Below are 23,827 nucleotides of genomic sequence, written 5' to 3' on the forward strand. Positions count from 1 at the left end.
AATGAATTCCAGAGTCTAATTACACGTTGGGTGAAGAAAAATTTTCTCCGATTCGTTTTAAATTTACCACACTGTAGCTTCAACTCATGCCCTCTAGTCCTAGTATTTTTGGATAGCGTGAACAGTCGCTTCACATCCACCCGATCCATTCCACTCATTATTTTATACACTTCTATCATATCTCCCCTCAGCCGTCTCTTCTCCAAGCTGAAAAGCCCTAGCCTTCTCAGCCTCTCTTCATAGGAAAGTCGTCCCATCCCCACTATCATTTTCGTCGCCCTTCGCTGTACCTTTTCCAATTCTACTATATCTTTTTTGAGATACGGAGACCAGTACTGAACACAATACTCCAGGTGCCTTACAGGTAGATTCCAGTCCTCTAGAAAGACAAAGGGCTCCTTTTACAAAGCTGTGCTACCATTAGCAGCTCGCTGAATGTGAAGAAGCTTATGGGAATAGAATGGGCTTCATCGCATTTAGGGGCCCTTTTACTAAAGCACACCGAAAAATGGCCTGCGCTGGTGTAGGCACATGTATTGGTCCATTTTTCAGCATGCTTGCAAAAAAGGCCTTTTTTTGGCCAAAAATAGATGTGTGGCAAAATAAAAATTGGTGCATGTCCATTTTGGGCCTGAGACCTTACTGCCAACCATTGAGTTAACTGTAAGGTCTCACGTGTTAGCTGGGCAGTAATCGTCAGCACACATACACTGCCAATTAGCGCCACACAGTAGAAAATAGAAATTCTTTTCTGACGCGCATATCAGATGCATGTATAAATTAGAATTACCACTTGGGGCACATGGTAGCCAGGTGGTAGTTTCGTATGTGTGTTGTACGTGCGTAGGCACCTACGCACCTTAGTAAAAGGGCCCCTTAGTGTACTGCTAATCGGTACAGCAGCTTTGTAAAAGGAGTCCAAAGACTGGAAATGAGAATAGAAGTGCAATTTTAATGCATAAGTGTTTCTGAGGGGGTCTTTTGCAAAGCCGTACTAGCATTCTTAGCGCACAGTAAACGCTGAGAAGCCCATTACATAAGCACACAACTGTGGAATGCATTACCAAAAGCCGTGATAACAATCTACGGCCATCTAAACTGCAGGAAATCACTAAAAACTTACCTATTCAAAAAAGCATATCTTACTGACATAACCTAAAAGCCTGAACCCTGCTACACAACTATCTAAAGCTAGTAATCGGACTTAACGCAATTCCTCTTCTCTACAATTCCTAAATGTGTCTGTAACACATGTATCTTATTCCACCACATTACCACTTTATATTTGTTCTTTACCAGCTGGCGTACGCCTACGGTATTATGTAAGCCACATTGAGCCTGCAAATGGGTGGGAAAATGTGTGATACAAATGTAACAAATAAATAGATAAATAAAATTATATTCCTATGGGTGTCTCAATGTTTACTGCCAGCTGATTTTTACCATGAGCTAAAAATTCTAGTGTGGCTTTGTAAAAGGCCCCCTGAGTCACTAAAAAGGCCTAAATATGCCACTACTATGAGTGTTATCTATAATCATTGTTTTCACTAAGCCCATACAATTAGATATTCCTTGGGACAATCTGTCTTGTGAATTATTTAAATCTGTTCTGTTAGAAGCAGCACTTTCATACGACTGAAAGCCAAAAAACTAGAGCAAGCTCATTACACATTTTTCATTGAACGATATATTTTTCTCTTGTTTTTTTGGTATAATTTTATTTTAATAGAGACTGATTGGCAATGAATCCTTTGCCTTGCCGTACTGGAACTTTGCTACTGGTCAAAATGAATGTGACGTATGTACCGACCAATTGTTGGGAGCACCAAGGCGAGAAGATCCAAGCCTAATTAGCACCAATTCCAGATTCTCAAGCTGGGAGATAGTTTGCAACAGGTAAAGATTATGTGTAAAAAATAGACTTGATACTAACTTGATCTGCAGTTTAATAAAAAAAGGGGGAGTTGTTTAATCAAAAAAGTAAAAGAGATAGATTCTTCTATTAACGATCTTCATGAAGACTAACAGAATTTGAAAAGGTTCAAAGAAGAGCAACCAAAATGACAAAGGGGATAGAACTATTCTCATATGAGGAAAGGCTAAAGAGATTAAAGCTCTTCAACTTGGAAAAGAGATTGCTAAGTGTATTCTGTGATACAGAGTGCCTACATTTTAATGCAAACATATTCACTAGGCATATATTAATATAACTGGTGAAGGGAGTGCATCAATCAGCTACTTCATTATACTCAGCTTCACATTAAATAGATATTTAATTAATACAAGGTCTAATTAGGCAGATTTTCTTTCGATAGGATCGTCAGATCAGCGTGTGTGCTTCCGTATTGGCTAACCTGAGCCAAGCACATTTCAAAGGGCACCGCCGCAATTCTCATTGATCCTAATACAAATATTTTCAAAGTTCATATCTTTGATGTCTCCTTATCTAATTTAGAGTGTGCACACGCCTGAACAGCTGTTCAGCCCGGAAGTGTGATTGACGCTGCGACTATCTAAACCTATAAAACGTTTCGTTTAACATGACAGCAGCCATCTTAGAATGCAACCAAGCCTCAAAAGGTGCCCGAACTGACCAGATGGCAACCAGAGGGAATCGGGGATGACCTCCCCTTACTTCCCCAGTGGTCACTAACCTCCTCCCACCCTAAAAAAAACTTTAAAAATATTTTGTCAGCCTCAAATGTCATACCCAACTCCCTGACAGCAGTATGCAGGTCCCTGGAGCAGTTTTAGTGGGTGCAGTGCACTTCAGGCAGGCGGACCCAGGCCCATCCCCCTACCTGTTACACTTGTGGTGATAAATGTGAGCCCTTCAAAACCCACCAGAAACCCACTGTACCCACATGTAGGTGCCCCCTTCACCCCTTAGGGCTATGGTAGTGTTGTACAGTTGTGGAGAGTGGGTTTTGGGGGGTTTAGGGGGACTCAGCACCCAAGGTAAGGGAGCTATGCACCTGGGAGCAATTTATGAAGTCCACTGCAGTGCCCCCTATGGTGCCCGGTTGGTGTCCTGGCATGTCAGGGGGACCAGTGCACTACGAATGCTGGCTCCTTTCACGTCCACCGGGCTTGGATTTGGTCGTTTCTGAGATGGGCGTCCTCGGTTTCCATTATCGCCGAAAACCGGGGACGACCATCTCTAAGGACAACCATCTCTAAGGTTGACCTAAATATTGAGATTTGGGCATCCATGACCGTATTATCGAAACAAAAGATTGCCCTTCGCAGGTATGTCTTGCGAGGACATCCTCAGGAAAACGTGGGTGACCCGTTCGATTATGCCCCTCTATATCTTTTTTGAGATGCGGCGAATTGAACACAATATTCAAGGTGTAATTGCACCATGGAGCAATACAAAGGCATTATAACATCCTCATTTTTGTTTTCTATTTCTTTCCTAATATTACCTAACATTCTATTTGCTTTCTTAGCTGCAGCAGCACACTGAGCAGAAGGTTTCAACGTATCATCAACGCCACCTAGATCCCTTTCTTGGTCCGTGACTCCTAACTTAGAACCTTGCATGATGTAGCTATACATCCTTTTGATGTGTATTACTAACCTGTTAAGTGCCACTGAAATGTAGCCCCGAATAGGCCAGTTAAATCGTTTTGAATATTGACCCCCTAAGAAGCCCCTCTCAATTAAGTAGGAAGTAAATTTTAGGTTTAATAGTTTTCCATGCTTGTCAAAGAATATGCATAAAATGCTACATGAATAAAACATTTTTATTAGTTTTTATTGAAGTAATGCATAATAACCCTACTGACTCAATTTAGGCTACAGAAAGACTGTGAATACGGTCTTTCCTCTAGTGGCCCTCAATTTTTGAATGCATTACCTGTAGTCTAATTAGAGACTGATTTATTGGAATTCCAACACAACTAGATTTATTTGAGGGTGCAATAAACTTAACTGTTGTTGCATACTAATACTTATTTTTATTTATGATTTTGTAATCATATATTTTATTTGTTACAAGCCACTTTCTCATTAGAGAAAGGGTATATTTAAAAAATGAAATTAAATCTATACTATGAATTGTTAATTAGATTTTATTGGACCATGCCAATTGGTAAATTGAAAATTCCTTGAGAAAGCCACCAGGCAATGTCTCCCAAGCTGGTTCTGTGTTTTGATGCATAAATAAGACAAGTGAATATGCATAATTGTATTAATCAGCCTTCTAAAGGAACAGGTACTCAGGAGTCTCAGAATTTAAAAAAAAGGACCTTTGATTTCAGCCAAATATATATCAAGAGCTGGGCTGATATCATTTATGCACTGCTTTGTTGTCTAGCTATTAAGACATTAAAAGCAAGAAGTCTAAAATTGGATGGCCTTATTGTTGCAGAGAAAACAATCACAGGAGTGGAACAGGTATCGAGCTTAGCAGGGTTTAAAAAAGGTTTAGATAATTTCTTAAAAGTCCATAAGCCATTATTAAGATGGACTTGGGAAAATCCACTGCTTATTCATAGGATAAGCAACATAAAATCTGTTTTACTGTTCTGGGATCTTGCCTGGCTCTTGTGATCCGGATTGGTCACTATTGGAAACAGGATACTGTGCTTGATGGACCTTTGGTCTGTCCCAGTATGGCAATGCTTATGTTATGTTATCTGAATTGACATCTATGATCTGGCTATCATATATATGTGTTTTACTGTAATTTAGTTGTGCTTATATTGTTCAGACATTGCAGCAAAATCCCTGGTACATGCAGGGCCATCTATTGCTGGTTTTCAGGTCTGCTAACTTGTTACACATGTTTGACTTTGAATGCTTCAGCTTGGATGACTATAATCGTCTGGTGACTCTATGCAATGGAAGTAATGAAGGTCTGCTGCGCAGAAATCCAGCCGGAAGGCCTAGCAGCCCACTGCCAAGTATGGATGATGTAAAAGAATGTCTTTCACTTAAAGAATTTGACAATCCTCCTTTTTACCAGAATTCAAGTTTCAGTTTCAGGTAGGTCTTCTCTTTCTGTTTGCATGACTATACAAACAATACATTTCCACTGTAAGTAAAGGGGAAGAATGAGCCATCTGTCCCTTAGAAGGCATTGCGATTTCTTTCTGGGTCTTTTCCACAAGCCAGTGACATGGTGTGAGGCAGGATTCAAAGGCTCATAGAAATCAAAGAGGCTGTGACTGTTACTATTTCTAGAAGTGGACTGAGATCACCATTCCAGTGCCAGTGCAAAGGAAGCAAGCACCATAGGCAAACCTTCATCCCTGCACACCACTTTATTTATCTTTCAGGCTTCTGAGTCTGTCCCTCTACCCTAAGATTTTGATAAACTTAACAATCGTGATCTCCACAGCACCATTCTTCCCAGAACGATCCTGTAAAATTGCATAACAGGACATCATATTTTAAAATATTGAACTTTGTATACATAATCTCCCTTGGTCCAGCATCTCTCTCCCCGGTCTAATCTCTCTCTGTCCTCCACCAACCCCCCTCAGTCCAGCATTTCTTCCCCTCTAACCCCTCCCCTTTGCTCCAGGTCTCTCCCCCTCTTCCCCCCCTCCCCCCCGGTCCATCTCACTCTTCCCCTCCTCTTTGTTCCAGGTCTTTCTCTCTCCCACCCACCTCTAGATCCTTCATCTCCCCCCTTTCCTTTGCTCTTCTCTTATTCCCCCACTCAGTTCTTGAGTTCTAGTATCTCTTTCCTCCCCTGTGATCTGGCATATCTCTAATCCTGCTAACTCCCCACAAAGACCGGCATTTCTCCCTCCTTGAGCCTGGAATCTCTCTACCCTCATCCCCACATGGGCCCAGCATCTCTCTGCCACCCCCCCCCCCCCCCCCCCCCCCCCACAATCCTCAAAACACATGTGGATTTCTGGCAGAGGCAGTGATTGAAACATGCTGCTTCTGCTTGGCCCCACCTGGACCTTTCCTGTGCCACAACCGACGTATAGGAAGTTACATCATAGAGACAGGATGTGGCACAGGAAAGGCCCAGGTGAGGCCAGGCAGAGGAAGCATTTTTCAATCATTGCCTCTGCCAGCAATCCATGTATGTTTTGAGAATACAGAGGAAAGTGGGTAAGAGAGACACTGGGCCACACGGGGATGGGGGTGGTGGTGTCGGTGAGATCTTGGACCTGTGAGCAGGGTGGGGAGTGGTTAAGAGAGAAACAAAGGGAGGGAGGGGGTTCATCACTGCAGGTGGCCCTGGGCATTTTGCTAGGCCCGCTCAATGGTAGCTATGCCCCTGAAGTCAATGCATTGATTTGTTTAATAGGGCAATACTGTTTAAGACCTGGAAATGAACAGCACATGTTTTTAGTTAGTCTACCTGCAACTTATTTTCCAACTATTCATATAAATGTGATCTAAAATGCAAATATATTTGCAAAAAGAGCTGTTTATTAAAGTACGTCCACCACAAGAGTGTTGAATGTTAAGTACAATCCAATTCACTCAGTTGAGACAAATCTCAAAGCAGGGGCACACATCAAAATACATTTTTTTTTAACCAAAAGCACCTTGACTGCTCAGTGGCAACTCATTTCACATGGGCCTACCACTCATGGCTCACCTAGCCTCTTCATCGGGTCAAAACAAAATGCTTTGGTCTAACTTTCAATTCTATATTTATTTCTATAACAATTTTAATATCAAAATATGTAACTTGTATGTTAAATTTGTTCATTACTTTGTTAAAAATCAGATAAGATAAGGGTCCCCAACTCAGTAAAAGAGCAGACCAACCAACAAGGACCATTTTTCGCAACTGCATCAGGGATAGTTCTGCAAAAAGGCACAAACTTCTTAAGAGTTAAAATTAATCCAAAGTCAGCAGCTGTAGGAAGCTCAGTTTTAATAATGAGTCAGCCGTGTAGAACAATGTCATAACACCAAATAACAAATAGCCATGAATCAGATCATACTGGATTTTAAAAGACATGCAAAGCACTTTGAATTCTATTCTAGCTGCAATTGGTAGCCAGCGCAGCTGTATAAAGAAGTAACTCTCTCAACATTAGTTTTAAATAGAAGAAGCTTTGCAGCTATATTTTGAAGCAATTGGATTTGTGTTAAGATCTTCTTAGGCAAACCTATGTATCGAATAGATTATAACTGAGACTTTGTATTGCTATCCTCAGGGGAAGCGGTAATATGTATTATATGGTGGGTTAGTTCAGTGGCGTAGCTAAGGGTGGGCCTGGGTAGGCACAGGCCCAACCATTCTTGCCTCAGGCCCACCCAGTCAGCATCCCATGAAACCCCCAAAACTCTTCAGTGGCAGCACCTCACTACTCTCTCCCTCTTCTCCACTTGTGGCCTGGCATCTGCCCATCTCTCTACCCCCCTCCCAGTCTACCTCAGAGCTACTGCCGGCGGCATCCTGCGCCGGCCCTGCAGGCTTCTCTCTATCATGTCCTGCCCTCAATGATGTCACTTCTTGTTTTTTTGGTGAGAATGTGGTAGAGAGAAGCCTGCAGGGCTGGCGCAGGTTTCCTATAGGAATTGCAATGGGCAACGGCTCTGAGGTAGGACCAGAGGAGGGGGTTCAGAGAGAAATGGGCAGACGTCAGGTCGTTAAAAAACCCCCCACTATATTGTATGTATGTACAGGGGTAGGGGTGGGGGTGGGAAAGGCCCGCCCAGGTTAACTCTGGGCCCACCCAAAATGGCAGGTTTGCCTACGCCCCTGGGTTAGTTATTGTTAATTGCTACTGTAAAAGAAGCTGGATTTGTAATTCTGTCTTCCTTGAGCTATGTCTGTTGATTGTTTAATTTTATATTGATGCATACTTATTTTTATTGATTATTTTGTTATGATTTTTTAAAATTGTATTCTATTTCAAACCACTTTGGTTTAAACTTTGTTCAAGCAAGACAGTATATGTAATGCAACATAAAATAATGTAAATGGGTTTATTTAAGAAAACCACAATTTTTTTTGGGGGGGGAGGGGGGGGGAAGTCAATACCAATGAGGTCTCTTACTCGGATATAATTACCTCAGAGTAATTTACAATCCTGATTCCAGGAATGTTAAAATCTTTCTCAAAAAAAATATTGTTCAGGATATAACAACTGTAATAAGCACATTTGCTTTACTTTTTTCTTTTTCAAATATGAAGCATTTTAAGACCTTTATTGTACCGTTCTTTCTTGCCTGTAGGAATGCCCTTGAAGGGTTTGATCTACCAAATGGAACCTTTGACTCTCCAGTGATGAGCCTCCATAACTTGGTACACTCTTTCCTGAATGGCACCAGTTCTCTACCTCACTCTGCAGCCAATGACCCCATTTTTGTGGTAAGAATTTTTTTTGCAGTCTTTATTAATAAGGATAAGTAAAAAAATATCATCAATATGACAACATTAAAGTATACACATAGCCAAGCTAACAACTACCACAGAGAGGAAAAGTACACTGTGTCCAAAAAATGGTGAGCCCCCAAAACATTTTGCAATAACAACCGCAAACCTGCACTGAATTAAACTTTTACGTGCACAAAGTGACATCTATTTCAAACAATGTTGTGTGGTTTTGTAGAAATCCACCTTAACCTACTAAGATGTCAAATTTTAAGTAACACTACCCAAAAGGTAGAGTTTCCAACACAGTTAATGTCCAAATGTTTAAATCTGATCTTTTAGTGTCGTATCCTTTTTCAACTCTAAGTATTTTAATTAAAACTCAATCTTCTTTTGACAACATTTTATCAATGTGCAATGACATCACAGAAACTGAGGTTTGTGACAGCAGTTTGTAAACATTAAAAATCTCTTAAATGGGACAAGGGATTCCTATGTAATTTGGCGTTGGTGATGCAAATAGATGTTACTTTGTCCACAAAACATTCTGGCAATATCTTCCAGAGTCTGGCTGCTTGAACGACGAGTGATTTGTCAAAGAACGCTAATCTTTTCTTACCCTTCCCCCACAAAATTTAACCCTCCCCTTCCCTGTTCCCCCTCCCAATTCTCAACAACAAGGCTGATGGCGGTTCCTACGTCAAAGTCAGACAAGAATAGCAATGCAAGAGATCTACTGAGTTAACAATTAAGAATCCTGCTGCATGCCCTGTCCAGGGTTGGTCCAACCTGCTCTATGTCATTCTACAACCATCATAGCATACACCAAATTCAGCCACTGTAGCATACACAGTGGGTATGCGTCTGCAAACCCTAACACCAGCTCCGAGCTGGCTTAGGGTTTGCCACGGACAGCACGCCAATGTTTGACGCACTGCTTGCTGATCATTGGGGAGGAATACATTTAGCATGCATTTGCATGCTATTTGTGCTAAAAGCCCTGTTTTGCATGCATTTGCATGCTAGTTGCATTCAGAGCCCACAAGCGCGTTGTTTCACGTGCTCGGGGACTCTGATCATGGGGCAGTAGCAAACGTTTGTGTTAGTATGGTGCTAGCAGCCTCTAGCGCCTGCGTTTGCTTCTGATCATCTGGGCATGAGTGAACTATTTCAAAATTGTGCAAGTAAACCTATTTGAAGACTTTTTGTACTTTTCTGCCTACTTTTTTTCTGACTCCACATGTCTCTAATGTGATCTTTCTGGTACATACATTCATGTATGCCTTCTATTATTATGAAGCTGCAACATGATGGGCATTTCAGGCTCTTAGAACTTAGCCACTGCCTTTTGTCATTTCCTTAATCTTTATAGTTTCTTATTTTCAATAAGATGAGGAAGCAAAATATTATCAAATTAGCTAAGAAACATAAAGTGAAGATTACGAATTTTTCTCTACTATGTATTTGTGTGTGTAAGGTCTAGGAAAGTGGTCTTCCCTAACTTTTTAAGTGGGGACTACTCTGGATCCAAATGAGCTGGGGAGCCACCAAATATCTTCCCGTGTGAGGCCTTGACACTGCTGATTAGTATGTGTCAATGACACCCACCCCACCAGCTTACCTTCAAAATTTTCTTTGGATGTATTCTCAAGGAGGTTGGCATTTCCAAAGCCATTCTCTTTGTCTATTGGGAAACACCTTGTCCTTCAAACGCACATGGCTCTTCCTCCCATCCTCTTTCCCCTTTCTGTTGTGAGCCTGGGTATAAAGGAAGAGCATAGCAGGAAAATGCCAGGAAAATGAAGGCTGCCCCAGAGGTCTCCAGAGGCCACCACTAGCCCCTAGAGTTTTCATTGAAGAACGCTGATCCAGGAAATGTTCATACAACCTTGTATCCTATTTAAGTCTTGAAATTTGTCAAAGTTTTTGACAAGAAAGGTGTGCAACTTGTAACCTACAGGTCCTTCATTCCTTCACGGATGCCATCTTTGATGAATGGATGAAACGCTTTAGTCCCTCGGATGCTGTCTGGCCTCAGGAGCTGGCACCTATTGGTCACAATCGGATGTACAACATGGTGCCTTTCTTCCCGCCGGTGACCAATGACGAACTCTTTCTAACTGCTGAACAACTTGGCTATGCGTATGACATTGAATTACCAGGTAAGATTCCTATCCCTGAGAATGCATATATTGGGGAAACCACATCACTATATTCCATAAGCAAGACTTGTACATCATGAACCCATGAGGTCCACAAATAAGACTACTTCTCAGGAGATGCATAATGACTATTGTTCAGATAGTGAGGTCAATTTTATAATAAGTTGCCTATGCTGGTAGGTCAAGCAAATGCTGATATTTGGCCTATATTTAAAGACACGTGGGCTTGTATATGTCTTTATACAACTGCTCCAAAAAAGCTACAGAAATCTTGGCTAAAATGAATCCACATATGCAAAAGAGAGGGTCAAAGTGAATACAACAATGGAAATACAAAGAAGCACCAAGGGCCGTTCAAGCATGGGTTAGTCAAGAGTCCTTTATTAGTAGACCCGACACAGGCCGTTTTTTGGCGTCAAGTGCTTTCATGGGTCAGTGAGATAGATCTGAACTTTAAAGATTGTATCATATATATAAAAAGCTTACAGCTCATATGCTCAGTGATCCAAGGCTGATCCAAAGTATTTCATCAGAGAGCAAAAGTGTATCATCGCCAACTGGCATCCTAAAATTGGCATACATATACACATGTTCAGGAGCAGGTGTGAAATTAAGCATGCATGAACATACCAGAAGTGTAGCCAGGTTGAGGCATCAGGGAGAGCAGAGAGCGGACTGGCACTGGTGCATATTTTTCACGCAAAAGATCATGTTAAAATAGGCACCAGCACCGTCAGAAGTCCAATATGGGAAGCAGTCACTCCCCTGCTAACCCACCAAGCTACGCCTCTGGACCACATATATTTTGTAAAGTACGCTCCTAAATTATAACTCCACCCATGCACTGCCAAAAGCCCATCTTCAAACATCCTAGTGTGGGTCATGAAAAAGTAGGTATGTTATGGTCAACACATATGTCTTTATGCAGGGCAATTTTATAAGATGCATTTTGCACATGGATATTGTCACATACATGTAAAAAGGCCTTTATAAAATTATCCCATACTATATAGATACGGGCCGTGAACATGTTCAGCTGTAACATTTGTTTAGTCTGAAAATATGAAGTGTGTGCAGCTCTCAGTGTATAGAGTTGATGAACCCTGCCATAAGCTTTTTTATTAAGGTTCCAATTATATTTGAGATCCCCCTCCCATTTCCACAAAGAAAGTTTTCACTTTCTACCACAGTTTCTCTCTGAGAGTTGTGTTAACACAATCCATGGATTTTATGTTTTCATTGACATAGTTAATAGGTTTGGACATTGACATTCTTTACTAGGTGAAATATGTCATGTATGAGAGGTTATTTTATTTTATTTATTTATAAAATTTATTTCCCACATTATCCACACAATCTAAGCTGATTGTAATAAAAAGTACATAAAACTTATAACATATACAATAAAACTATACAAATAAACACAACTAAAATCAAATCATTCTACTGACTAAAAAAAAAAAAAAGATAATAGAGAAAAAAACAGACCAATTATCTGCCTGTGTAACTGAAAACTCCATTAACAAAATGGGTTCTGAAATAAATAAATAAATAAAACTGAAGAGGAGTCATTATTTGCCGAAGCTCTAGAGGAAGCTTGTTCTACATTGTTGGACCAGCTATAAAAAAAAAAAAAAAACATCTGGGAGCGATCTTCCTCCAGACAAACCTGATGAAATGAGAAAACATCTAGCAAATATTTTCCCCTGGTACCTCACATTTTTAACAAGGCAATACATTTCAAACACTTAGAAATAGCCAAAGGTGCATCATTATGTAAGGCCTTAAACACTAGCAACAATATTTTAAATCTAATTCAGCAAACCACAGGAAACCAATGAAGCCTAATAAGTCAAGGTGTAATGTGATCCATTTTAGTCATTGCCCCAATCACTCAAGCAGCAGAGTTTTGGTTGCCATTGGTGATGCAATGATCACTTGGGCACTGGTGCAAATTCATTGTGGAACTGTCCAACCCACACACATTCACATACCACCTTTGCTGTATTCTCTCTACCCCTAGACCCAACCATCCTATTTCGCTGTTCCCCCTAACCAGGAAACTATTTCTCCCATCTCACTCTGCTCCCCCATTTAGAGTTGAGGTTATGGTGATGACAGCAACATTGTTACACCAATGTTTCTGCTTGAATCCTGTCCAAAGTAATGAGGAGGTGGCTGCTCCAAATCAGACTTTTGTAGCAGAAGGCTGTGGACTCCAGATGGAGAGCTCCATGTCAGTGTGGTAACACTGAAAAGTAGCACAGGAGGGACTGAGGGTCAGTGAGTGTTGTGTAGGAGCTGTGTTAACCACTTCCCTACTGCAGAAGCTTTAAATGGGGGTGGAAGGAGAGAGGGAACAAGGCACCAACTGCGATGCTCTGTCCGGCCAGGCTCAACAATGTTGGGAGAGCTCCCCATAGTCACAGCAGTGCTGACGATACTAAGGTGGAGAGGGCATGACACAAGAGGAGACCAGAGTTATTGGAAGATGAACAGCACCACTCAGGGCACCGTGCTGCTGCTGCTGCTGCTATCAGAAGCTTACCTACACGGTTGTGTAATTGAAGGGGACCTGCCAACATCAGAGAGTTGTTTAGTTTAGTTTATTGACATTTGATATACCACCTTTCAGAGCAATCAAAGCGGAGAACAATTAAAATTGATCAATAAATAAAAGTAGAAAGGAACTCCAACCGATAAAGAAAAGAGAAATTAAAGCAGGCTGAAAAGGAGAGAAAAGGAGCAAAAGAAGGAGCAAATGCTAGCAGCTCACCAAGGACACAAACCTGGGTGCAGGGGCCTAAGAAAAGGCCTCAGTAAATAAATAAGTCTTAAGGGCAATCTTAAAGCAGTGTAGGACTGTTCAAAGCAAAGCGCGAATGGCAAAGAATTCCAGAGGGATGGGCTCAGAGAAACGAAAGCAGCGTTGTGAGTAGCTCATAGTCTGGCGTGGGATAAAGCAGGAATAGAAAGTTGGTTAGCAGTGGAGGAACGTAAAGTACGGTTGGGTCAGTAAGGATCAATTAGAGACGAAATGTAGGACAGGGCATCAGAAAAAAGTACCTTATGGGTTCAGGATTTTAAACTGAATTCTAAAAGAGATAGGAAGCCACTGGGGTAATATGGTTTTAAACGGCAAACACCTGTGAGAATACGGATGGCAGTATTTTGGGCAGTTTGTAATTTTTTGATAAGGGATGAGGGAAGACCAGCATAAGTACTTTTGACATGACCAGAGCATGGAGAAGAGTAGTGCAGGCATCATCATCTAGAAAGGGGCAGACACAGCAAATCAAGTGAAGGGAGAAAAAAAACAGGAGCAGACAACAGAGGAGATCTGAAGTATAAAAGACAGTTTGGAATCCAAGGTAATGCCTTAGTATTTCAGGGAGTCCACCAGTTGTATTAGCATATGCCGGACCAAGGAGCTCAGAGTAGGGGGTAAGAAAGGACCTAGAAAGCCAAATGGTGGCTAAGCGGTTGGTATTGAGCCAGTTGTCAATGGAACTGAGACATAATTCCAGCACAGAGAGATTAGGTTTAAAAGTACAATATGTAGAGATCAACAGAATGTCATTGGCATAGATATAAAAACTGAACACAGAATTTTGGATCAGGAGAGCTAAGGGGGGACAGGAAAGCATTAAAGAGAAGGGGGTGAAGAATAGAGCCCTGGAGGACACCAGGTGAATAAATATCGTGTGAGGTATGAACTGCCAACTGGCAATCAGCAAGAAGTGAAACAAATCATGAAAGGACAGTCCTCGAAATACCAACAGAAGCAAGGCAGGATAAAAGATGAGAATGGTCTACAAGGTTAAAAGCAGCAGTTAAAGTCTAAAGAAATCAAAAGAACAGAGGATCCCTTGTCGAAAGCAGAGTAGATGCCATTCAGAAGAGAGGCAAGAATAGTTTCGGTAGAATGTCCACACTGAAAACCGGATGGTCAGAGATGTAAGAAGAAAGAAGCCTCTACATGATAGCTAAATTGAGAAAAAACAATATTCTCCAAAAGTTTCAAGACAAAAAAGAATATGAGAGATGGGTCTGTAATTGGAGGGGTCAAGTTTATCAAGTGAGTTTTTCTTCAAGACAGGATTTAACAGAAAATTTCCAAGTGTCAGGGACAGTACCAGTGGAAAGGCTACTTGTGATCATAGCTAATATCAACAGGAAGAGCTTATGCTTAGGGTGACTGAGCCAGGATGCTGGTAACCTGTTTGCCACTCCTAGTTATATTGTAAGCTCTTTCGAGCAGGGACTGTCTCTTCATGTCCAGTGTACAATGCTGTGTATGTCTAGTAGCAGTATAGAAATGATAAGTAGTAGTAGTAATGGACTGAGAGCATAGAAAGTCTTCTTTATGGATCCAAAGATTTGGGAGAGATCAGCAACCGACAGGAAATTAAAAGAAGAACAAGAGGAACTGGAGGTTGGGGAAAGTGGATCAAGTAAAATTGGAGCTGGCAAAGAACTGAACACATAGACCAGAGATGAGGAAAGAGGTGTCAAGGAAGACCCTTGCGTGAATAAACCAGATGGGAGAAAGACAGCCATGTTTTTTAGAATCTTGTCAGTAAAGGTTTGTGCAAACTCCTCAAAAGTTAAGAAAGGAAGAGAAGTGCTAACAGAGCCCAGGGAAGATAGCCTAGAGAGCAGCCAGAACAAAGCATGAGGTTGATTGGGTGACTCATGAATAAGACTGGAATAGTTTATCACGGTGAGCAATTTTCAATCGAGCAGAGTAGTCATGAAGGAGTTTGTGGTAATGGTTTAAATGTGGTAGTGATATGGACTTACATCATATCTTCTCAGCATGCAGTAAGTGGCGTTTACAAAGATGGAGACTATCATTGAACCACAGTTTATGGTGAGTGTTAGGGGGCCCGGAGGAACAATAAGGAATGTGGGGCTCAAGAACAGATTTTAAAGTAGAATTCCAGATCATAGCCTGATTAGAGAGTATTATCTGCAAAATCTGAGGGAAAGGCAAGATGAAGGGAAGGAATAGTAGAGGGGTCAACAGACAAAGTCAGAGAATGAAGAAGAGGACATAGGAGCTGAAGGGTCTGACCAAGAGAATAAAGTAAAACTTTTACCAGAGAATGGTCAGATAAGGGAAAAGGATGAAAAGTAAGGCAAAGATGAGTGATGACTAGATCTAAACTATGGCCAACTTGATGAGTAGGGGTGATGTGCTGAAGGAGAGAGAGGCCAGAAAGGAGGGAGAGGAAGAGGGCGTCCAAAGGACGTGAGGGGTTGTCAACATGAAAATTAAAGTCACTAAGGATATCGAAGGGAGATATCAGTAAGGCATTGAACAGAAAAGGTCAAAAGAAGAGCTAGAGGGGTAAGGAGGTGATTAGACAAGGCCATGCCATCTAAATGCATGAGCGGAAAATCGGGGAAAGGGAAGCAATCATAATCCATAGTAGAGAATGGGGGATTGGAGGGAGCACAAACTGCTACATCCTCCACCTCGTGAGAATCAGTAACAAGAGGTAGAAAAGGCAGTATAACCTGACGGGAGACATTGAGGTAAGATAGGTTCTTTACCTTCATGGAGCCAAGTCTCCTTGAGAAAGAAAAGAGAGGATTGGTGGATAGAGCATCAAGTATAAGGGGTGCAACAGTTAAGCAGCAAGATAGAAAGAGTAAGCAGCTTAACAGAGGGAATAAGAGCAGGAGTGGAAGACATATTAGGAAAACTCAAAGTGTGAGGCCCAGTTTGGGGCAGGGGTAATAGAGGGTGATTACCCCAGAAAACAGGGATAGATGCCATAAGAAAGACCCCAAAAGAAGAGTGCTAGAGTGGAAAAACAAGTCTTACCACGGAGGGATATTGGACAGAGTCTGGGATGGAGATGAAGTCATCCAGGAGTGGTCTCAAGGAGCTTGTCAAAGGAGCATGACCTGCTTCCTTGGGTGTGCTCCTTCTGCATGCATCAGTGGTGTGGATGCCACAAGCAGAGTGGTAAGAATAGTTGCAGGGATAGGACGTCACCTATGCACTGGATGGAGGCTGGGTTAGGGTCTCGGAAGCACGCTGGTTCATGTGGGGCAAAGCAGCAAGGCTCCTGAAAAACAGCAAAGTGCAGGTAAAACAACAGGAAAAACAATACATTTAAAAAGCACAAATACAAAGCTTTGTTTTCTCCCACCAAGGTGGCACGTAACAAAATCGATGGAAGACCCCCAACTGTCAGGGCACCACTTAGCCTGAGAATAGTCCATAAGAGGGCTACATGGACCAAGGATTAAGATGAATTAGTGTTAAAGTTGGCTATTGCTTGAAGGCAATACCCTTTTGCAACTACAACTCACCTGCCACTGGCCCAGCCTACTGGCACCATTCCTACCCCTCATATAACCACTACTTGGTCCAACTGGTGGGTGGCAGTCTTGTGAACTGTTGTGCAGAAGGCCTACCTGAGTTTGATTTTTTGAGACTAGCTCCTGCTCCTTGAGCTAGCTGGGAACTAGGATACTGCAGGCTGGGTTCAGGGTGTACACGTATCAGGTTTTCTAAGGGAGCTAGTCTGGGACATCTGACTGGGACAAATGCTGCAGTGGCTGTACAAAGATGGAAAAGGTTTACAAACAGGAGAAAAGTCTCAGCTTCTAATGAAGACCCACAGCACCATAGCCCCAAGTTGGAGAAAGTTCTAAGTGAACTGAAAGCTAAAAGGAGTGGGGGTACGTTCCAAGAGAGGAGGATTGGTAATGTCACAGGCTGAGGGAGAGTGCTGAGAAGGAAGGGGCTGCTTCGGGGGCTTGGGGGGGGGGGAGAGAAAAAGTTATGTGGGTCCCGGACAATCTTCAGTTGGGCCCGCACAACTGTCTTATGCGGGCTTCAGCTGAATATCAGTTAGAACCTACATAAGCTCCAGCTGTCGGACATGTTCTGGCACTGAATATGTGGGGCTAATTCTGCCTGCAGCTGTCACTATTTAAAAAAATGCTGACCATTGTGGGCTGAATATCTACCCCCATATTTATATCTTAAAATACCATATATAAAAATCAGCAAAAAAAACCCCAATTAAAACAGCAAAAACAATCATTAAACAGCACTAAAATATTGGCCAAATAACTGAGCTTTCATATGATTTTTGAAACAATCATTCCTACCTCTCAGTTCCATGAACAAGAGCCAAAATAGAAAAAAGTCCAGAATGTGTAGCAGTCAATCAAATCTCAGTCAAAGAAGGTAGCTGTAATAGTCATTTTTTGAGGACCTTAATGGATGGGTGGGAACATATTCTGATTAAGAGACAAGAGAGCTAGTGTGACTTGCCTCTGTGCAAAACTTTAAACACAATTGGCTTGATTTGAATCACCCTTATCTAGGTAGTAGCACCTGCTAACTAGATAAGTGTTGTTTGCTGGGGACAGTTAGCGAATTTCAGAAGTATTATCCATATAATGCCACTGAAAATAATTCCAGACTGCCCCAGCACTTTCCAGATAGTCTTGGAACAGTCTGTGGACAGGGTGAGGGTGGTCCCCAGAGTAGGGGGAGGGGGGACTGATAGTGGTCTGAGCCACTGGACAATAAGTGTTATGGGCCCCTAACCACCTATCAAGAGTGGTTAAACTAAATGGAGGCTAGGGGAGATTGGGTTCCCTACTGCTGTAGGCCATCGGGCTTTACTCTATTGTTTCAATGGTCAGTCCACCCCTGCCTAGAGTTATTTAATTAACAGCAATATTCAGCCTACTATCTGGGTTAAGTTAGGAGAGCAAAAAGACTGTCCTCACAATACCTGGATAGGAGGCTGAATATCGCTGCTATCTGAATAATGCTGGTACTAACTGCTGTTTCTGGAATGCCAGTTATTATCTAGATATCAGCATCGAGTAACTTCAGCACAGTGGCTGACATTTCAAAGAAACACAGACCACTTTGACTGAACATTGACCTGAATAAATCTAGAGCAGGCTCCAAGGGGAAGCCAATAAAGACAAGAAGAAGCAGGATGATGCAATCCTGCTTCTTTGCTCCAGAAAACAGATGAGCAGTCCTATTTTGTATAAGCCAAAGCCTTTTAAAATTAGATTTAGACAATCCTTAAGATGGGGAATTGCCGTTGTCCTCTCTAAAAGTTAAAGTAAAATGGATTACCAAAGCCAATTTAGTTGGAATGAGGAAGGCTTTAAGATGGTGACTCATACGTAAACAAAAGAAGCAGGAACGTACAACCCTGTTAATCTCCAAACTATGGGTCCTGTTTATTGAGGTGCGCTAGCATTTTTAACATGCGCTAAATTCTAGAGCTGCCAATGTATTCCTAGGGGCGTCTCTAGTGTTAGCGCTTGCTAATTTGTAGCATGCTGTAAAAATGCTAGAACGGCCTAGTAAACAGGGCCCTATGCTTTAACCAGTCCTCTAAAATCACTCCAACACTACTCACTGAGCATTTAAGAATTTCAAATCAATTTAATGAAAGCTTGTGGAATGTGTTGAGATAGCCAAATGAAATGTCCCCGGGCTTTAACTGCCTTCAGAAAGGGAAAGAAAACAATATTGTTTCCTATGCATAGTCCATATTCGCGGTTAAAAAATGGAAGCCCCTAATTCTATAAAAGTCACAAAAATTGTGCATGGAAATTGGGCACATGCACAATTTAATTAAATAGCGAGCTAATTAGCACCAATAATTGGCTTTTTAGCAAGCAGTTATTGGCACTAATTAGATTTAATTGGGATACACATGTGTAAATAGAGGCATGAGTTCAAAAAGGGGGCACAAAAATGAGAGGGTCATGGGCGGAACGGGGGCATTCCTAACATGTAGGTGTGTTGTTTTAGAATGAGGGGGGACATGTGCCTACTGAAGCTACTTACATTTGCACCATGTTCCAGTTGGTTCAAAAGGCCGTGCCTAAAGGTAGACTCAATTCCCAAGCATAAGCGTTATTCTATAAACCGTTCATAGAATAGCGCTTTTTTTCAGCTCCATATATAGAATTCACTCCTATACATATTGCTGAACAGTTTAATTTAGGACAGCTTTTTTTAAAACTTAAATTACACTACTTGGCTATATGAATAGCGACTGAATATCATTGCTGTACATATAGCTATGTGAAACACCCTTGCCCCACCCCAGCACTATCCAGTTAGTGTTATAGCATTCAAAGTGAATTTTTGACTGCGCTATCCATTAAAAAAGTTATGGATATTTATATATTTAGCTGTGGCCGCTAAATGTATGCCCCTTTGTACACTGGCCCGTTAGTCTTTAAATTATTGACATGGTACCTAGAACAATCATCTGCTTTTCTTTATTATGTTTCAAACCTTGTTTTCTTCACAGCTTCATTCAATGATGCTCGTGCATTGGCTGTTCTGATTGGATCATCTGTTGCTGGAGCGTTTCTTGGATTAATTGTGCTGCTTATGCTGCTGATCCTTTTCCTGCACAGGAGGCAAAGAAAAGGTTTTCAACCTCTCATGAATGCAAAATTTAGCAATACAAAATACACTGAGGAGGCTTAGATTAATAGTTCTACAGTACCATCTTATTTGTTTATTAATATTTCAGCAAACAGTTTGAAAGCTGAAAGATGTGGGTCTAGCAAAATAATTATAATTACCTATTTTTTTTTACACATATAACCCTGGATTGTATATATGGCATCCAAAGTTGCACATCCAGCTTTGGGGGTTCTCCCGAGATGGGCACACAAATAAATTGGATAATAAGGTTTGAGCCATCAGTAATTGGGTGCTAACAAGCAATCATTGATCTTAATTGGCACTCATTAAATTTGTGCATGCAAGTGGATGCACACTATTCTATAAGACACAATGCCTAGCTCCCAGGGTGCATATCTGAAAAGGGGGCGTAGCCATAGGTATGTCAGGGCAGTCTGAAAAGTTGTGCACAGAATTACAGAATACTGTCTCACTGAGCCTAACTTGGCTGCTTTCAGTTACATCAACTAGAATAGCATTTAGCACTGAATTTTTCGGTGCCTACATTATGGCACTATTTACTGAATCTGGCCTATAATATGCCCATGCACATACTCCCAGATTCTATATATCGTGCCTAGTGTTCCACACCAAAATTCAAGCATATTCTATAACAATGTGCATAACTTAATTGGCTTAACAAGCTAATCAGTGTTAAACAGCACTTAACAAGCAATAATGAGCACTAATTGGCAATAATTAGAATTTATGCGCACAACTTGCTTAATGTATTCTGTAACGCAGAGCACCTAAATTCTAATGCATGCAGCTGAAGAGGGGAATGGTTATAGCTGGAGAAATGGGCATTCCAAAATTTATGCACACTGTTATAGAATATGGTCCTCTGTGCCTAAATCTACATGCCTATATTTACGCCACATTTTCCTTGGTGTAAATAGATACACGTAGTTCTAGGCACTGGGATATCAACTAAATGTATTCTATATATCACACCTAAATCTATGCACTGCTTATAGAATACACTTAGGCGGAAATTTGTTCCGCGCGGATTTTTCAGGCACCATATATAGAATCTGGCCCATAATGCTCACAAATTGCGTGTCTATGTAAAAATAAACTTAACTAATGCATCCACACATACAACACGCACTATACCAGTTTCTTTTTCTAAAGCACACCAACTGGAAAATTAATGTACTTGTTTACAAGGGCTTTTCTTTTTATAGAGGTAGATTCAATAAATGGCAGCAAAAATTAGGCACCAGGGTGATCTGTGGAGGAGTGGCCTAGTGGTTAGAGCACCGGTCTTGCAATCCAGAGGTGGCCAGTTCAAATCCCACTGTTGCTCCTTGTGACCTTGAGTAAGTCACTTAACCCTATATTGCCTCAGGTACAAACTTAGGTTGTGAGCCCTCCAGGGACAGAGAAATACCCAGTACACCTAAATGTAACTCACCTTGAGCTACTACTGAAAAAGATGTGAGCAAAATCTAAATAAATAAATAAGCCATTAACAATCAATAATTAGCTGTTAATTATGGATATTAATTGGCTCTAATTTGGATTTGCATGGGTCTGGCTGATTGTGATTCTATAAAGATCCGCTCCTACATCCTCATGCGCAACTCAAAAAAGGGTGTGGCTATGGGAAGGGTCAGGGGGGTGGTCCCAATAACTATGCACAGTGTTATAGAATTTAGAGGTGCGTGCTCAAGTTGCATGCTAGGATTTACATCATGTTTCAGTTGGTGTCAGTCCTTGCACCCAAAGCTGAGTATCAGAATACACACTAAGCATTATTCTATAAAGAACAATCAGCCCAGAGTGCCTTTTATCAAATAATGCCCAGTGTGAATTTTTCCCAGCGCTTACTTTTCAGCACCATTTACTAAAACTGGCCATCTCCGCTGGATTCTACATATCGTGTCTAGCATTTCACGTTGAAATCCAAGGGTATTCTATAACAACGTGCATAACTTAATTGGCTTTACAAGCCAATCAGTGATATTAACAAGCAATAATGAGCACTAATTGGTAATAATTAGAATTTATATGCATAACTCTCTAAGTGTATTCTGTAATGCACTGTGCCTAAATTCTAATGCATGGAGCCAAGAAAGGGTGTGGTTATATGCAGGGAAATGGGCTTTTCATGGGCATTCCCAAATTTACACACACTTATAGAATATGCCCTTCTGCACCTAAATATACGTGCCAGTATTTACTTCACATTTCCCTTGGTGTAAATGGATGCAATACACTAGCAGCAAGACGGTCTGTTATCATTTGAATGAATGAAACCATCTTTTCATGTTTTAATGTTGAGACACAACCATTGAAGAAGCCGTTTGAGTGAAACAGGTCTGGCCGCCGTTGGGTGTCAGTTAAGTGCTCGACTTTTCTTGTTACCTATGAATTACTAATATAATCTCAAGGAACAAGAATGTAGCTGAATCATTGTTGCTTTGCAAAATGGGTGTAATCCTTAAACAGAAATTTAAAATTTGAAAAAACATTTTGTTAAAAAAGATTGAAAAGTAATATAAATGAAATTAAAATATCATGAGGTTTTTTTAGACTAATGATGGATAACACAACCCCAGTGAAAGACGCCGAAATTATGGTAAGTGTGTGGTGTTTTGAGGTCTTTTTCCTCATGTTTTTTTTATAATTGTGACCATATATACTTGTGTATTAATCACTGGGTTCTTCATTATTTTGTTGGATTGTTCAGGTGCCATATATAGAATCTAGCTCTCTATTGGGCTCATTTTCGAAAGAGAAGGACACCCATCTTTCGACATAAATCGGAAGATGGGCGTCCTTCTCACAGGGTCATCCAAATCGGTATAATCGAAAGCCGATTTTGGACGTCCCCAACTGCTTTCCGTCGCAGGGACGGCCAAATTTCAAGGGGGCGTATCGGAGGCATAGCGAAGGCGGGATTTGGGCGTGCCTAACACTAGGACATCCTTGACCCATAATCAAAAGAAACAAGGACGTCCCCAACAAACACTTGGACGACTTTACCTGGTTGTGTTTTTCTTACGACCAAAGGCACAAAAAGGTGCCCGAAATGACCAGATGACCACCGGAGAGAATTGGGGATGACTAATCCCCTCCCAACCTCAAAAAACATCTTTCAAAATATGTCGTGCCAGCCTCAGATGTCATATCAGGTCCATCACAGCAGTATGCAGGTCCCTGGAGCAGTTTTAGTGGGTGCAGTGCACTTCAGGCATACCCCCCTTCCTGTTACATTTGTGGAGGAAACAGTGAGCCCTCCAAAACCCATCACAAACCCACTGTACCCACATCTAGGTGCCCCCTTCACCTGTAAGGGCTATGGTAGTGGTGTACAGTTGTGGGTAGTGGGTTTTAGGGGGGGGGGTTGGTGGGGCTCAGCACACAAGGTAAGGGAGCTATGTTCCTGGGAGCAATTTATGAAGGCCACTGCAGTGCCCCCTAGGGTGCCCGGTTGGTGTCCTGGCATGTCAGGGGGACCAGTGCACTACGAATGATGGCTCCTCCAATGACCAAATGGCTTGCATTTGGTTATTTCTGAGATGGACGTCCTTGGTTTCGATTATTGCTGAAAATCAGAAATGACCAAGTCTAGGGATAACCATCTCTAAGGACGACCAAATTTCAGGATTTGGGCATCCCCGACCGTATTATTGAAACAAAAGATGGACGTCCATCTTGTTTCAAACTACGGGTTTGCCTACCGCTGGATAGAGACATTTTGCGAGAACGTCCTCATCAAAACTTGGACGTCCCTTTCGAAAATGCCCCCTCTATGTGTAAAAATATGGTAATTCTTACTTTAAATGAGGTTGTTTAGAGTATTCTTTGATTTGGATTTGAATGTCATTTAAGTTTTGGAAAGTTCCTTTTTCTTACTTGTTCTCACCA

The 23,827-nt window shown here is 41.5% G+C and overlaps 1 protein-coding gene across 1 annotated transcript in view; it reads left to right on the forward strand.

Moving 5' to 3' along the window:
* Positions 1–20,534, forward strand: part of DCT (dopachrome tautomerase) — a 44,471-nt gene extending 23,937 nt beyond the window's left edge. The window contains exons 4-8 of the mRNA XM_030199538.1: positions 1,730–1,896; positions 4,813–4,992; positions 8,167–8,302; positions 10,266–10,467; positions 19,791–20,534. Coding sequence (XP_030055398.1) covers positions 1,730–1,896; positions 4,813–4,992; positions 8,167–8,302; positions 10,266–10,467; positions 19,791–19,972 — 867 coding nt within the window. The 3' untranslated portion in view covers positions 19,973–20,534. The remainder of the gene's footprint in view (positions 1–1,729; positions 1,897–4,812; positions 4,993–8,166; positions 8,303–10,265; positions 10,468–19,790) is intronic.
* The last annotated feature ends 3,293 nt before the right edge of the window (positions 20,535–23,827 follow it).

The sequence above is a fragment of the Microcaecilia unicolor genome, chromosome 4 (assembly GCF_901765095.1).
Source record: "Microcaecilia unicolor chromosome 4, aMicUni1.1, whole genome shotgun sequence".
NCBI lineage: Eukaryota > Metazoa > Chordata > Amphibia > Gymnophiona > Siphonopidae > Microcaecilia > Microcaecilia unicolor.